Source organism: Dendrobates tinctorius, unplaced genomic scaffold, assembly GCF_039654945.1.
Source record: "Dendrobates tinctorius isolate UK_male_01 unplaced genomic scaffold, ASM3965494v1 ptg000243l, whole genome shotgun sequence".
Taxonomy (NCBI): domain Eukaryota; kingdom Metazoa; phylum Chordata; class Amphibia; order Anura; family Dendrobatidae; genus Dendrobates; species Dendrobates tinctorius.
In genome coordinates this window covers 8,194,256-8,209,708 of record NW_027361910.1, presented here as the reverse complement: position 1 = coordinate 8,209,708, position 15,453 = coordinate 8,194,256, and the positions used below count along the sequence as shown (strand labels likewise).

Here is a 15,453-nt window from a genome sequence, read left to right as displayed (position 1 = left end):
TGCGGTATAAGTGATAAGGCGGATTTACAGTATTCTTCAGGTCAGTGCGATTACAGCGAGACCAGATTATTGTTTCTTTTAACATTTTGCTGCTATCACACAGTAAAAAATTTTTTTATTAAAAGTAGTTTTTTTTTCATAGTTAGATTCTGAGAGCTGTAACTTTTTACTCAGACAGCTGTATGTGAGGGCTTATTTTTTGCGGATCGAGTGGCAGATTTTTTGGTACCATTTTGGGGTACATAATAATTTTCGATCGCTTTTTATTTAGATTTTTCAGATACAGAATGAACAAAAGCCCGCAATTCAGTTTTTTTTTTATTTGTTGCACCATTCATTGTGTGGTAAAGGTGATAAGACTCATTTGTTCGTCGGGTCGGTCGGTACAATTACAACGATACCAGATTTATATTTTTTTTTAGGCTTTGCTTTTTTACACACTAAAAACAGCTGGATCTCACAGGCCACTGTACGCTGGGGTCATCACATGAGGGTACCATTGATACAATTGAGACCTGTGATTCTCATCACTGGATGCAGATGGTTACTAAGTGGGCCTTGTTACCCACTTGCAACAACTTAAATACTGTTGTCGCGATTGACGGCGGTATTTCAGGGGTTAATCAGCCTGATCAGTTGCAAAACCTGCTGGTTCTGATACTGCAGAATGTCAGCTGTCATATATAACTGACACCTGCAGGAATCTCTGCCGCCGGGCAGTGCTATTCTATACCGATGGGTATCATGGGAGCCGGCAGCTATGATTCTGCGCTGTAACCTAAGGAGCGATGATCAAATAACGACTCTTCATAGGTCACTCCCTGTCTTGTCTCACGCTTGATGAATTTAGTAATGTCATCAAGCGTGAGAAATGACCAGAAGTAACCTATGAAGCGTCGTTATTTGATCAACGCTCCTTAGGTTACAGCGCAGAATCATAGCTGCCGGCTCCCGTGATACCCATCGGCTCTGTACATCAGTGATATCAGTAAATACAACACTCACTGGAGTTGATGAGTCATGCTGCCCTCTGTGAGACTTTTACTCTGCTTTTTAAGTACTAATAAATGTGACCTGCAACTAAATGTATTTAAAGACTTTAATTTTAACATATATTTTATAGGTTTCTGAAGATGATGAATATGAAGCAGATAGGTCGGAACTATTACAACCCAAATGATGTTACAGAAGTCAGAGCACACAAGTATGTAAATTACTTACTGCATGTGATTTTTGAAAAAAAGAGATTTACAAAGATTGATATTGGATAGCACAATCTAAAGAGCAATTATCATTCAAAGTGCTAGGCGTTGGCTTACAACTGCTGTTCCCAGTATAGTGAATGGAGTCTGTATCCTCTCCTAATGACTAAAAGCCGGCAGATCTTGGGAAGAAATAAGTTCAATAAGGTTCCCAGGCAGCATTTTAACACTGTTTACCAGCAGATTAACCCTATATCTGCAGGAAAGTAGTGTTTTCCAAACGGAGTGGTTCCCTTTAAAGGAGTTGTCCATTACTTCTTTATTCAATTCCGGACTTCAATTCAAATTAAAAAGTATTAATACTGATCTTGGTGAGGTGACGTCTTTCCTGTCAAGTCGGCGTTGCTGTTCTCGGAGTCACACAACCCAGTGAAATTGTATGTTGTCCATTTAAAGCTCTGCCACAGTCAATGCATAGGTACAAATAATTGACTACACCCAGAGTGTGCGCTGTATATAATGTAATATGATATTTGCTTTCATGTTGTTAACTATCTTTTATTATTATTTTCAGACTATCGGTGTGGCAAGGATTTACCACCTCAATTTTGCAGTATGAGACTAGTATCATGTTGTGCATTGATGTGAGCCACAAAGTCCTTCGAAGTGAAACTGTTCTGGACGTAATGTACAATTTGCACTCGAAACTTGGAGCACATGCCTTCTATGATGTTTGCAGTAAAGAACTGATTGGACAGATAGTTCTTACCAAGTTAGTTCAGTGCTTCCTCACATTAAAATAATTTGATCTGGGACAACTATTGTAACTTGTATTGTAATTTGATTGAAAATATAATGCTATAGATAATGGTAATTGATTTCCGGGCACCAAGATATCGTATATACTCGTGTATACGCCAAGTTTTACAGCACAGGTATGGTGTGTCCCCCTGTATCAGCCGCCTCCCACCGTCCATCATCCCCCTGTTGCGTCTGCCCCACCTCCTCCTGTGTTGCTGTTACATGCCGGCGCCTGCACTGTACCAACAGTTCTCGGGCATGCACGCTGCTGGGGAACTGACATCAGGCTATGGCTCCTGCGTGTTGCGGAGGCCCCAGATCCCGCCCCGCAGTGTTTTATGATGTATTCACACTTCAGGACTGGAATCTAGCGCCTGCGCAGTGAGCATCTACAGCTGTGCCTGCCCCCAGCTATAGTTAACTGCATGTGGGGAGCTCAGCTGGCAGGTCAGTTAATCAGACGCTGCCGAGGGAGGAAAGAGGAGGAGGGAGATGGGGGCAGGCACAGGTATAGTTGCTCACTCCGCAGGCGCCAGATACATCACAACACACTGCGGGGCGGGATCTGGGGCCTCCGCAGCACACAGGCGCGACAGCCTGATGTCAGTTACCGGGCAGCACGCACTGCGCATGCCCAAGAACTGTTGGCACAGCGCAGGCATGTAACAGCAAAACAGTAGGTGGCGGCGCACAGACGCAACAGGGGGATGGACGGCTGGGAGGTGGCTGATACAAGGGGACACTCCATACCTATGGGACTCAATACTGGTATGTGGAGCAATTTATAAAAGTCAATATCTCGGCATTACTAGGGATCAGAAACATAAGAGCCACCTTCCTTAGTGCTGCTGAAGGTGGCTCTTTTACTTAAAAATGCCCTGGGAGGGGGGGGCGGGTGACAGGTTCCAAACATTGATACTGATTGGTATGATCATATACAACGTGTAGATGAAAATGTAGAGCAATTTGTTATTTTATAAGGTTCACACCCCACTTGTTGAAGTAATCCAGAGCGGTGCACAGATTAAGCTTCTTAGGCTTCAAGAATACTTGACAAAGTTGTAACTGTCAGATTTCGGATCCAGCCCTATTTCAAATTTCTTTTTTAAGGTTTCGTTAAAAATGTAGGAAACAAATATGTCTTGGTTTTCTGATGTGTTTCAGGTCTGTCCAATATTCTACTGCATATACAGATGTGTCAAAAAGTGTTTGTCCCCTTCCTGATTTCCTATTCTTTTGCATGTTTGTCACATTTAAATGTTTCAGATCACCAAACAAATTTAAATATTAGACAAAGATAACACAAGTAATCACAATATGCTATTTTTAAATTAAGGCCTATATTATTAAGGGGAAAAGAAATCCAAACCTACAGGACCCTGTGTGAAAAATGATTATCCCCCCCACTCTTTTAAAATATAAATTAACTGTGGATAATTTTAAAGCACTCTCCGAATTGGTTTGCTCCTTCATAAGGAGATTTATGTTATTAATTTTCTCTCTCACCCATGACAGCACCACGGAGAGAGGGGGTCCGCCCATCAAGGACAGGAACCTACAGATAAAAAGGCGGCACCTCTCCTCCGCCCCCAGTTGGGTTCCTGTCCTTGACGGGTGACCCACGGAACCAGCAGCAGCTTACCTGAAGAGGAGTCCAGGACCGTCCCGTTCGCACTCCGGCAGCGGGGAGGCCCCTGTCGCGGCGGGGTCGGTTCCTGAAGCCGCCACCGCTGCAGCTGATGGGCTGTTAAGGGTGAGCGGGCGGGGGAGGACCGAGCCGCCGCTCCGGAGAGGAGAATGGGGCTGGGGGACACCGGCATGCGCGGGCAGCACCATGGTACAAAGGTGTACCAAGACGGCGCTGCCCTGGAAATGAAAATGACGACTTCCGGGTCCCGCGGTCAGCGCATACGTGGTGCGCGCTCCCCGGGGCACAGCAGTGCAGGCCGGGAGTAACAGGTGATGTCAGCGCGGGAGATTTGAAAAAAAGAACGCTGAAGCTGCCTCTATGCTGGAAGCGTCCTGTGAACATGGAGGACAGCGACCAGCACGAGCAGCAGGCAGTACAGCAGCCTAAGCAGCAGCAAAATAGGCAACACCACCAGCGCCGGAAAAAAAGACAAGGACGGGCGGGAGAGCCGGTCCAGTAGTCACTCCACGCAGCAGAGTAAATCGACTGCAAGGAGCAAGTCACCTGCCGTGGATTGCCCAGTGAGGGATTTAAATCCACCTCCAGAACCGGTACCTGCAACCACGCATATGGGGTAAGTGATCTACGTGAATGTTCCCCATTTTAATAGACTTCTTTCCCTTATTAGGGAAAGAAGAAAGAAAAAACAAAGAACAGGGAGGGAATGCCCCACCTGTAAAAGGTCATTACCAGCAGCCTGGAATAAAAAATTATGTGACTCCTGCATACAGGAAGTTCTCTGCGACGAAACCCCGGATTACGCCTCAGATCTAAGGGCAGTAATCCGTTCGGAGGTTCAGAGTGCCCGTTCATCCATAAAACGGAAAGGGAAGGGAAGAAAGACGGACACGGTAATAGAATCCCGATCAGAAAGCTCAACATCAGGGGAAGTCACCTCCCATACTTCAAACACCGACTCATCATCCTCTGATGAGGAGACAGAGGGTCGTCATTGTTTCCCCCGGATGAGGTGGATGCATTAGTAAAGGCGGTAAGATCCACCATGGGGGTGGAAGATCCCCGGCCCGATAGATCAGTCCAGGACATTATGTTCGGGGGACTGGGTCAAAAGAAACGGAGGGTATTTCCATTAAATGAGAATGTCCAGGGCCTCATAAACAGAGAATGGGAGAGACCAGATAGGAAGAACTCTACGGTTCCATCCATTAAAAGGAAATACCCGTTTGATGAGGAAGCATCCACGTCCTGGGATAAAGCCCCCAAGCTGGACGTGGCGGTCGCCAAGGCTTCAAAGAAATTTGCACTCTCCTTTGAGGATATGGGTACTCTGAAGGACCCATTAGACAAAAAGGCGGATACCCTACTCAAGGGCACCTGGGAATCCGCAGGAGGAAACATTAGGCCAGCTGTAGCGGCAACCTGTACCTCCAGAGCCCTCATGGTGTGGGTAGACCGTTTAGAGAAGCAGCTAAGGGAAGGTACTCCCAGGGAAAAGATCCTAGAATCCATTCCTATGATAAAAGGGGGCAGCGGCCTTCTTAGCTGACTCTTCGGCTGATTCGGTAAGGTTGTCATCCAAAACGGCAGCCCTATCAAACGCAGCCAGAAGAACGCTGTGGTTAAAATGTTGGCCTGGAGATTTACAAACTAAAATGAAATTATGCGCCATCCCCGTGAAGGGAAATTCCTGTTCGGGGAGTCCTTGGATGACATCCTTGAAAAGGCGGGCGACAAAAAGAAAGGCTTCCCAAACCTAGGCCCCACAGGCTTTAAATGGTCCTTTCGTAACGAAAAAATTCTTTCAGAGGAGGCCCCCGAGAGAACAGAAATGGGACGACAGAAGAAGGGACAGGGGGTTTTTCTTTGGTAATTCGTCCCGGGACAAAAAGCCCTCCAAGTGACTTTGCCCAGGGTGGGAGGGAGGCTAAGCTTTTTTCTCCCAGCCTGGAAGAAAATATCAAACAACCCCTGGTTGATAAATCTCATAAGATCAGGATTAAGGATAGACTTTTTTTTTCTCCCACCTCAAAAATATATAGTGACCCCAATAAGATCCTCAAAGAAAGAACAAGAAGCCCTCGAAAAAGAGGTCCTAAGCCTGTTGAACAAAAAGGTCCTACAGGAGGTTCCCCCGCAGGAGGAAGGCAGAGGGTTCTACTCGCCTCTCTTCCTAATAACCAAACCGGACGGTACCTTCCGGACAATTATAAATTTAAAAAGACTGAATTATTACGTCAAAAACGAAAAATTCAAAATGGAGTCGATCAAATCGACCATCAAAATTCTCTTTCCACACTGCTTTATGGTGGTTTTAGACCTCAGCGATGCCTACTACCATGTCCCCATCCACAAAGACTCCAGACAATACCTCAGACTGGCGGTCTCTATAGCAGGCGAAATAAGGGAATTCCAGTACAGGGCCCTGCCATTTGGGATCTCGGTTGCCCCACGGGTCTTCCCGAAATTGGTGGCAGAGATGATGGCTCACCTAAGAGAACAAGATGTTCTAATAGTCCCATATTTGGACGACTTTTTAATAGCGAGCGACTCAGCCCAAAGATGCAGGGAACAGAGGGACAGAGTGATGGGCACTCTAAAAAAAAAACCTCGGGTGGCTCCTAAACCTGAAAAAATCAAGGCTGGAGCCCAGGAGAGTCCAGGAGTTCCTAGGCCTGACACTGGATTCAAACACACAGGTGGGTTACCTGCCAGATCACAAAAAGGAGAGGATCGCTCACATGATAGACAGAGCAATGCAGAACCCTTCCATGACACTAAGAAAAGCAATGTCTCTGTTAGGGTCCCTCTCCGCATGCTTGCCGGCGGTCCAGTGGGCGCAGATACACACAAGAGATCTTCAATGGGATGTCTTGAGCAACCGGTCGGTTTTAGGAGACCAGTTGGAAGGCCATATTACTCTAAACTCAGAAACTATTCGTTCCCTAGCTTGGTGGGGGAACAGAGACAACCTGTCCAAAGGGATTCCCTGGGTGACAAAAATCACACATATAATCACCACAGATGCCAGTCCCGTGGGATGGGGAGCACACATGAGCAACAAGGTGGCTCAGGGGGAATGGGGAGGTCAGGAGCTAAAAGCCTCCTCGAACCAAAAAGAACTGCTGGCAGTAGGCTACGCACTAAAACACTTTTTACCAGCATTAAGAGGCCATCATGTCTGCATATTTTCGGAAAATCGAGTGACGGTGGCCTACATAAACCACCAGGGGGGAACCAAGTCCAGAACACTAATGAACGCATCCTCCGAAATATTCACGCTAGCCGAGGAAAACCTACTATCCCTATTGGCATTACACATACGGGGAGCAGAGAACCAGACAGCAGACTTTCTGAGTCGCACCCAACTACATCAAGGGGAGTGGGTTCTAAAACAGTCCATTTTTCAGAAGATTGTGAAAATGTGGGGGACCCCGGACATAGATTTGTTCGTCGATCACAAAAACAAAAAAGTGGAAGCATTCTGTTCCCTAGATCCCAGGGGGAATCCTCGGACCCTGGATGCGTTTATGCTTCCGTGGACACAAGGACTAATGTATGCCTTTCCACCGGCCATTCTCATCCCGGCAGTAATAAGGAAAGTCAGGGAAGACAGGGCACGAATAATATTAATAGCCCCCTTTTGGCCAAAAAGAACATGGTTTTCATGGCTGAGAATGATGTCAGTAACCAACCCCTGGGTTCTACCAGATCTCCCCGACCTTCTGTCTCAAGGTCCCGTGCTACACCCTCGAGCAGTGAACCTCCATTTAACAGCATGGAATTTGAAAGGGCACTGCTGAGGGGGAAAGGGTTCTCAGAAAATCTGGTTTCCACGTTAAAAAAAAAAAGTAGGAAACCATTCACAACCAAGGCCTATGGTAGAACCTGGAGGAAATTTCTATCCAGCTCCGGGGCAAGGGTTCAGGACGGAATACAAATTAATAAAATCCTTGAATTCCTACAAAAGAGGTTAGAGCAGGGGCTAGCGACTAAAACACTGAAGGTACAGGTAGCGGCTCTAGGCGCCCTCTATAATCAGGATGTGGCAGGCGACCCTTGGGTAACACAATTTATGAGGGCCGCAGCCAGGTCTAGACCGATAACCACCCAGAAGATACCATCATGGGATCTGAACCTAGTGTTGTCGGCCCTAACAAGACCCCTATTTGAGCCCATCAGTCAGCTCCATTAAAAACTTTATCATTAAAAACGATACTATTCGTGGCCCTAACATCCGCTCGCAGAGTGAGTGACATTCAAGCCTTATCGGCGATACCCCCATTCACAAAAATCATGGATGAAAGAATTATATTGAAACCTGACCCAGCATATTTACCTAAGGTGTCAACACACTTTCATAGATCACAAGAGGTAGTCCTTCCTTCCTTCTGCCCAAACCCTAGGAATAGGGGAGAGGAAAAATTTCACACACTAGATGTGAAGAGGTGCCTAGTGCAGTACCTAGAGGCCACCAAGGGATGTAGGAAGGAAGGGTCTCTCTTTGTGTGTTTCCAGGGACCTCGGAAGGGGCTCAAGGCATCCAAAAGTACCCTGGCGAGATGGATAAGGGATGCGATTGCCCTGGCGTACTCATCCAGTGGGAATACCATCCCGGAAGGTTTAAAAGCCCACTCTACAAGAGCAATGGCGACCTCATGGGCAGAAAGATCAGAGGTATCAATAGAGCAGATCTGTAAGGCGGCCACCTGGTCAACACCTTCTACGTTTTTCAAACACTATCGCCTAGATCTAGCCTCTACGTCTGACCTGACCTTCGGGAGAAGGGTCCTTCAGGCGGTGGTCCCTCCCTAAGCTACCAATCTCTGAAATTCTCTCCGTTGTGCTGTCATGGGTGAGAGAGAATAGCTTAGTTACTCACCGATAACGGTGTTTCTCGGAACCATGACAGCACCCGCTTATTCCCCCCCCCCCCTTCACGTGTGCGATGAGCACGAGTTAATGTATATAAAGTGTTTTTGTTAGACACGGGGCTTCTCCATAATATGCAATATTATAATGTTATGTATATACTTTTGTTGTTAACTAACCGGGAGACCCTCTGATGCTCTAACCAACTGGGGGCGGAGGAGAGGTGCCGCCTTTTTATCTGTAAGTTCCTGTCCTTGATGGGCGGACCCCCTCTCTCCGTGGTGCTGTCATGGTTTCCGAGAAACACCGTTATCGGTGAGTAACTAAGCTATTTTTGCTTATTTGTGGTGGCAGAAATCATTTTTTGCTCATCAGCTTTTGTTAGTGTTTGTGTTTAATGTGCGGCTAACTCTTCCAATGTTGCCCAGAGATGCCAAAAAGTTGGTCTTCCCTGATGTAAAGGGACTGTGTGCTATATTCTTTTTAGAGTTATGGTATGAATTTGAATTATATCTTTTACATGCTTTGTTTTCTATCGTGATGTTTTCCCATAAAGGTATAAGCTCTATTTTCTGTAAATTGCTCACTTTGCATACAGAAATGTAATTCATTTTTGTACACTTGCAACAATTTGTTTTTACTTATCTGTATCTGTTGGATATTACGATTAACCCCTTTACACCCGAGTGTGGTTTGCATTATAATGACTGGCCAATTTTTACAATTCTTGCAGAGCTAAAAATGAACCCGGTCCAAAGGAGCGCACGCACTGGAAGGGTGTTAGAAGTATAAAATTACAGTCCTTTATTAAATATCTACAACGCGTTTCGACAGACAGAAGCTGTCTTCCTCAGGTGCAGCTTTTCAGGTGACACTGCCACCTGAGGAAGATGGCTTCTGTCTGTCGAAACACGTTGTGGATATTTAATAAAGGACTGTAATTTTATACTTCTTACACCCTTCAAGTGAGTGCGCTCCTTTGGACCGGGTTCATTTTTAGCTCTGCAAGTTTTTTTTCTTCTGTTGAGGTTCCTGGCTGGAGCTGCACCTTTTCCTTAATCACGCCTGGCTGGCGCTCCTCTTTGGACTGTCTCACTTATCGCCTGAATTTTTACAATTCTGACCACTGTCCCTTTATGAGGTAGGTAATACCTCTGGAACGCTTCCATGGATCCCGGTGATTCTGACAGTGTTTTCTCGTGACATATTGTACTTCATGATAGTGGTAAAATATCTTTGTCATTACTTGAGTTCATTGGTGAAAAAAAAGGGAAATTTGGCGAAAATTTTTGAAATTTTCGCTATTTTCCAACTTAGAATTTTCATGCCCTTAAATCACAGAGAAATGTCACATAAAATACTTAATAGGTAACATTTCCCACATGTTTACTTTACATCAGCACAATTTTGGAACCAATTTTTTTTGTTAAGATATAAGGGTTAAAAAGTTAAACAACGATTTCTCATTTTTACAACAGCAATTTTTTTTAGGGAGCACATCACATTTGAAGTCACTTTGAGGGGTCTAGATGTTAGAAAATACCCAAAAGTGACACGATTCTAAGAACTGCACCCCTGACGTTGCTCAAAACCACATTCAAGAAGTTTATTAACCCTTTACGTGCTTCACCGGAATATTTGGAGTGTAAGAAAAAAAAAATTTCACAAAATTTACTACAGATCCAATATTTTTTATTTTACAAAGGGTAACAGGAGAAATTGTACCCCAAAAGTTGTGCAATTTCTCCTCTACACTGATACTCCATATATGCAGGTAAACCACTGTTTGGGCGCATGGCAGAGCTCAGAAGGGAAGGAGTGCCGTTTTAATTTTTCAACGCAAAATTGGCTGGAGGATCAGGCACTACGTTTGGAGAGCCCCTGATGTGCTTAAACAGTGGAAACCCCCCACAAGTGACACCATTTTTTCAATTTCCTAATGGTAACAGAAGAAATTGGACCCAAGAGTTACTGTGCAATTTGTCATGAGTACGATGAAACCCCATATGTGGGAGTGCCATGATCGACTGGGAGAGCCCATGAGGTGCCAAAAACAGTTGAACCACCCATAAGTGACCCCATTTTACAAACTACACCTCAGTGAATTCATCTAGGCGTGCAGTGATCATAGTGACATCATGTGTGTGTCACAGAATTTTATACCATTGGGCAGCCATGGGGAGAGACTCGGGAGGAACAGAGCGCTATATGCCTAATCAAGTGAATGGGTCTTCACATGTCAGTGTGTTTTCACGGACCCTGTGTCCGTGGGCTAAACATGCTGACATGTCCATTTTTTTAATTTCAGCACGGTCCACAAAACCTCCAGTACACATGCGTACGCATAACACACATGGATGTCACCCATGTGACATGCATCGGCGCCAGGGAAGAAGCTTTACAGTAAGCACTGTTCCCCGGCGCCAGGTGCTGAACACAGCTCTTATCATTCTCCCCTGCTTGTGCAAAAAACCTTTCTCCTAATGACAGTTCAATTTCCGATGCTCAAGAGTTCAGCGCGGGTCAGGCTGTGAGGCTGCGCAGCATCAGTGATGTCACCGTTAGTCATTGATGCTACGCCAGCAGCTTCTCATTCATTCATCAGTTTTTTTTACAGCCGGGGTGGTCGCATTAGCACTGCTCCCGGTTGAAAACTATATCCCTCAGATATGGATTACGCCGTGGGACTCAACGCCGGACAGGTATGGTCATTTTTTTTTTTTCTTTATTACAGGAGATCGAGGACGTCATTTGGATTAGTAGATCAATAAAGATGGCAAAACTGTGTGGTATTTTATTAAAATACTTTTTTTCTGGCTGTGTGTTTATTTAACTCTTTATATACTATAGGATTAGTAATGGAGATATGTGTCATATTGACACCTCTCCATTACTAAGCTAAGCTTAATGTCACCTTACAATACAAAGGTGACATTAACCTCCTATTACCCCATATGCCACTGCTACATGGCAGTGGGAAGAGAGAGGCTAAGTGCCGGATTTGACGCATCTTACAGATCCGCTTTTTCTGGCGTGGCTGGGGGCAGATGTTTTTAGAGAGGGGGGGCAATAACCATGGTCCCTCCCTAGGCTATTAATTTCTGCCCCCAGTCACTGGCTTTCCCTCTCGGACGCAGAATATTGCATGGAAGCCCACTCAATTTTTCTCCCCGTAATTAATCTTTTATTTAATACATACATGTCCCCTAATTTACACACATATGGCAGGATGGCACATCAATGCGAGATGTGGCAAGAAGGTTTGCTGTGTCTGTCAGTGTAGTGTCCAGAGGCTGGAGGTGCTACCAGGAGACAGGTCAGTACACCAGGAGACGTGGAGGGGGCAGTAAGAGGGCAAGAAGCCAGTAGCAGGACCGCTACCTCCGCCTTTGTGCAAGAAGGAACAGGAGGAGCACTGCCAGAGCCCTGCAAAATGACCTCCAGCAGGCCACAAATGTGCATGTGTCTGCACAAACAGTTGGGAACCGACTCCATGAGGATGGTCTGAGTGCCCGATGTCCACAGAAGGGGGTTGTGCTCACAGCCTAACACCATGCAGGACACTTGGCATTTGCCACAGAACACCAGGATTGGCAAATTTGCCACTGGCGCCCTGTGCTCTTCACAGATGAAAGCAGGTTCACACTGAGTACGTGGCAGACTTGACAGAATCTGGAGATGCTGTGGAGAGCGATCTGCTGCCTGCAACATCCTTCAGCATGACCGGTTTCGTAGTGGGTCAGTAATGGTGCGGGGTGCTGTCACGTGCCCCGTCCTGTGTGACACGGCAAGCAGGCTGGTAACTAATACAACAGGACACGGCACGTATAATTGTCCAGTGTGACACGGCCCGCAGGCCGGTAACTAATACAACAAGACATGGGATAGGGAAACAATTACAACGGTGGGCCCTGCGATAAGGAACGGGGGATGTGGAGACCTCTTGTACTCCCCTGAGTCAGTTTCCCTAACACTCCTAACGTTCCCTATACAGGCTCCTCACCTGTCACCATAGCACACCCTACACCTATTCCTTACTAGGGAGCTGGGTGGTGCAGGCACTGGCCCCACCGCTGTACTAACACCAACATGAGGAAAAGTGACAAACAGGGAAACACTTTGCTTTGCTCTGATGCACTTGCTCCTGGCAACAGAGTCCAACACCTGAGTGCATCTAACTCCCACCGTGTCCAACACCTGGATGCAGCTTTACAGCAACAGCGTCAAGCACCCAAGTGCCACCTTGGAGCAACAGTGTCCAGCACCTGAGTGCAGCTGTCCAGCAACAGTGTCCAGCACCTGAGTGCAACTGTCCAGCAACAGAGTCCAGCACCTGAGTGCAGCTTCCAGCAAAAGAGTCCAGCAACTGAGTGCAGTTGAGGGAGGGCTAAATTAACCCTTCACGGTTGATCCAGTGATTTCCAAATTCACAGGGCGTTGCTAGAAACTGGGAATGACCACACGGAGGCGGGGGTCTCTGTACGGGAGGATCGAGACAGATCACTAGTCCCCTTTATTTTAGTCACTTTTATAATATTTTGCTTAATTATGCAAAGTTCTCAACTACCAATGGCATCATTTCACTTTATAAGCCAATAGCATTGCAAGGAAATCGGAATATGTCCCTAGTTACATGACGTAGAAAATAGAACAATAGCACATTCGTCAGAGTCTCATATCTTAAACCTTTTTCAAGCTGGAAAAGTCTAGTTTCATAACAGCTGCGAACTATCACCTACAGTAATTACAAAATTTATCTTGTAAACAACAAAATGGCGTCGCAAGCACAAAAATGGATCCTGGAGAACAAGATGTCCCGTACATCTGAATACTGTACTTCACACACCAAGCTTTGCAAGAATTCTTCACTGACACCATAGCTGCCACTCCACCATGCTTTACACGAAATCCTCGCTGACACCATAGCTGCCACTCCAGGCCTCTGACTGAGCTGCCCTAGACTCTCCTCAGCTCCCTCCTTCGCCCAGGATGGTTGAAAAAGCCCAACAATATCACCAACGTCAGTGAGCACAACTGACACACCTTTATTGAGTAAACACACCTGTTAGTGATTCCCGTGCAATTACACTAACCCTCACCGGGGGCGAAACTATCTCTAAAAACACCAGTGCAATGACCATACTGGCCGCCGGGGGCAACACTATCTATGCACAAAGCTTAGAGAAAAAAAAAGGTTACCAGTGATCTTATCTGACATAATCCCGCATGGATCATGACAGGTGCTATTTCTTTGGAGGGCCGCACAGTTTTGGGCTGTGAGCACAACCCCCCTCTGTGGCCATCGGTCACTGAGACCATTCTCATGGAGTCGGTTTCTAACCGTTTGTGCGGTCACATGCAGATTTGTGGCCTGCTGGAGGTCATTTTGCAAGGCTCTGGCAGTGTTCCTCCTTGCTCATATGCTGAGGTAGCAGTCCTGCTGCTTCTGGGTTGTTGACCTCCTACGGCCCCCTCCTCATCATCTGGTGCACTGGCCTGTCTCCTGGTAGCGCCTCCAGCCTCTGGAAACTACACTGGCAGACAGCAAACCTTCTTGCATTGATGTGCCAACCTGGATGAGCTGCACTACCTGAGCCACTTGTGTGGGTTGTAGAGTCCGTCTTATGCTACCATGAGTGTGAAAGCACAACCAACATTCAAAAGTGACCAAAACATCAGCCAGAAAGCATTGGTACTGAGATTTGGTCTGTGGTCCCCACCTGCAGAACCACTCCTTTATTGAGGGTGTCTTGATAATTGCCAATAATTTCCCTCTGTTGTCTATTCCATTTGCACAACAGCATGTGAAATTGATTGTCAATCAGTGTTGCTTCCTAAGTGGACTGTTTGATTTCACAAAAGTTTGATTTACTTGGAGTTATATTCTGTTGTTTAAGTGTTCCCTTTATTTGAGCAGTGTATATATGTGTGTCACTGATTACCGTATATACTCGTGTATAAGCCGACCCTCCCCTAAATTTGCCACAAAAAACTGAGAAAACTATTGTCTCGCGTATAAGCCTAGGGTGGAAAATGCAGCAGCTACTGGTAAATTTCAAAAATAGATACCAATAAAAGTAAAATTAATGGAGACATCAGTAGGTTAAATATTTTTGAATATCCATATTGAATCGGGAGCCCCATATAATGCTCCATACAGTTCATAGTGGCCCCAAAAAGATGCTCTCTACAAAATATGCCACATATAATGCTGCACAAAGGTTAATGATGCCCCATAATATATTCCATAGATTTTGCCCCATAAAATGCTCCTTAGATTATGCCCCATAAAATGCTCCATAGATTATGCCCCGTATGCTGCCCCATAAAATGCTCCATAGATTATGCCCCATATGCTACCCCATAAAATAAATGCTCCATAGATTATGCCCCCATAAGATGCTCCATAGAATATGCCCCATATGTTGTCCCATAAGATGCTCCATAGATTATGCCCCCATATGCTGCTCCATAGATTATGGCCCATATGCTGCCACATAAGATGCTCCATAGACTATTCACCCATAAGATACTCCATAGTTTATGCCCCCATATGCTGCTCCATAGATTATGCCCCCATATGCTGCTCCATAGATTATGGCCCATATGCTGCCCCATAAGATGCTCCATAGATTATGCCCCCATAAGATACTCCATAGTTTATGCCCCCATATGCTGCTCCATAGATTATGTCCCCATATGCTGCTCCATAGATTATGTCCCCATATGCTGCTCCATAAGTATGACCCATAAGATGCTCCATAGAATGCAGTATGCCCCATGAAATGCTCCATAGATTATGCCCCCATATGCTGCCACTGCAAATAAAAAAATATGACGTACTCGCCTCTTGTCGCTGAAGGCCCCGTGCCGGTGTCCTGAGCTGGCGGGGACAGGTGACGGTGTCGTCGCTGGCTCAGGACCCCGGCA

General features: G+C 45.9%; 1 protein-coding gene across 3 annotated transcripts in view; it reads left to right on the top strand.

Annotated features, from left to right (window-relative positions):
• Positions 1-15,453, top strand: part of PIWIL1 (piwi like RNA-mediated gene silencing 1) — a 376,145-nt gene that overhangs the window by 228,949 nt on the left and 131,743 nt on the right. For all 3 annotated transcript variants that reach the window (XM_073557066.1, XM_073557067.1, XM_073557065.1), the window contains exons 7-8: positions 1,124-1,204; positions 1,777-1,974. In XM_073557066.1, the coding sequence (XP_073413167.1) occupies positions 1,124-1,204; positions 1,777-1,974 (279 nt within the window). The remainder of the gene's footprint in view (positions 1-1,123; positions 1,205-1,776; positions 1,975-15,453) is intronic.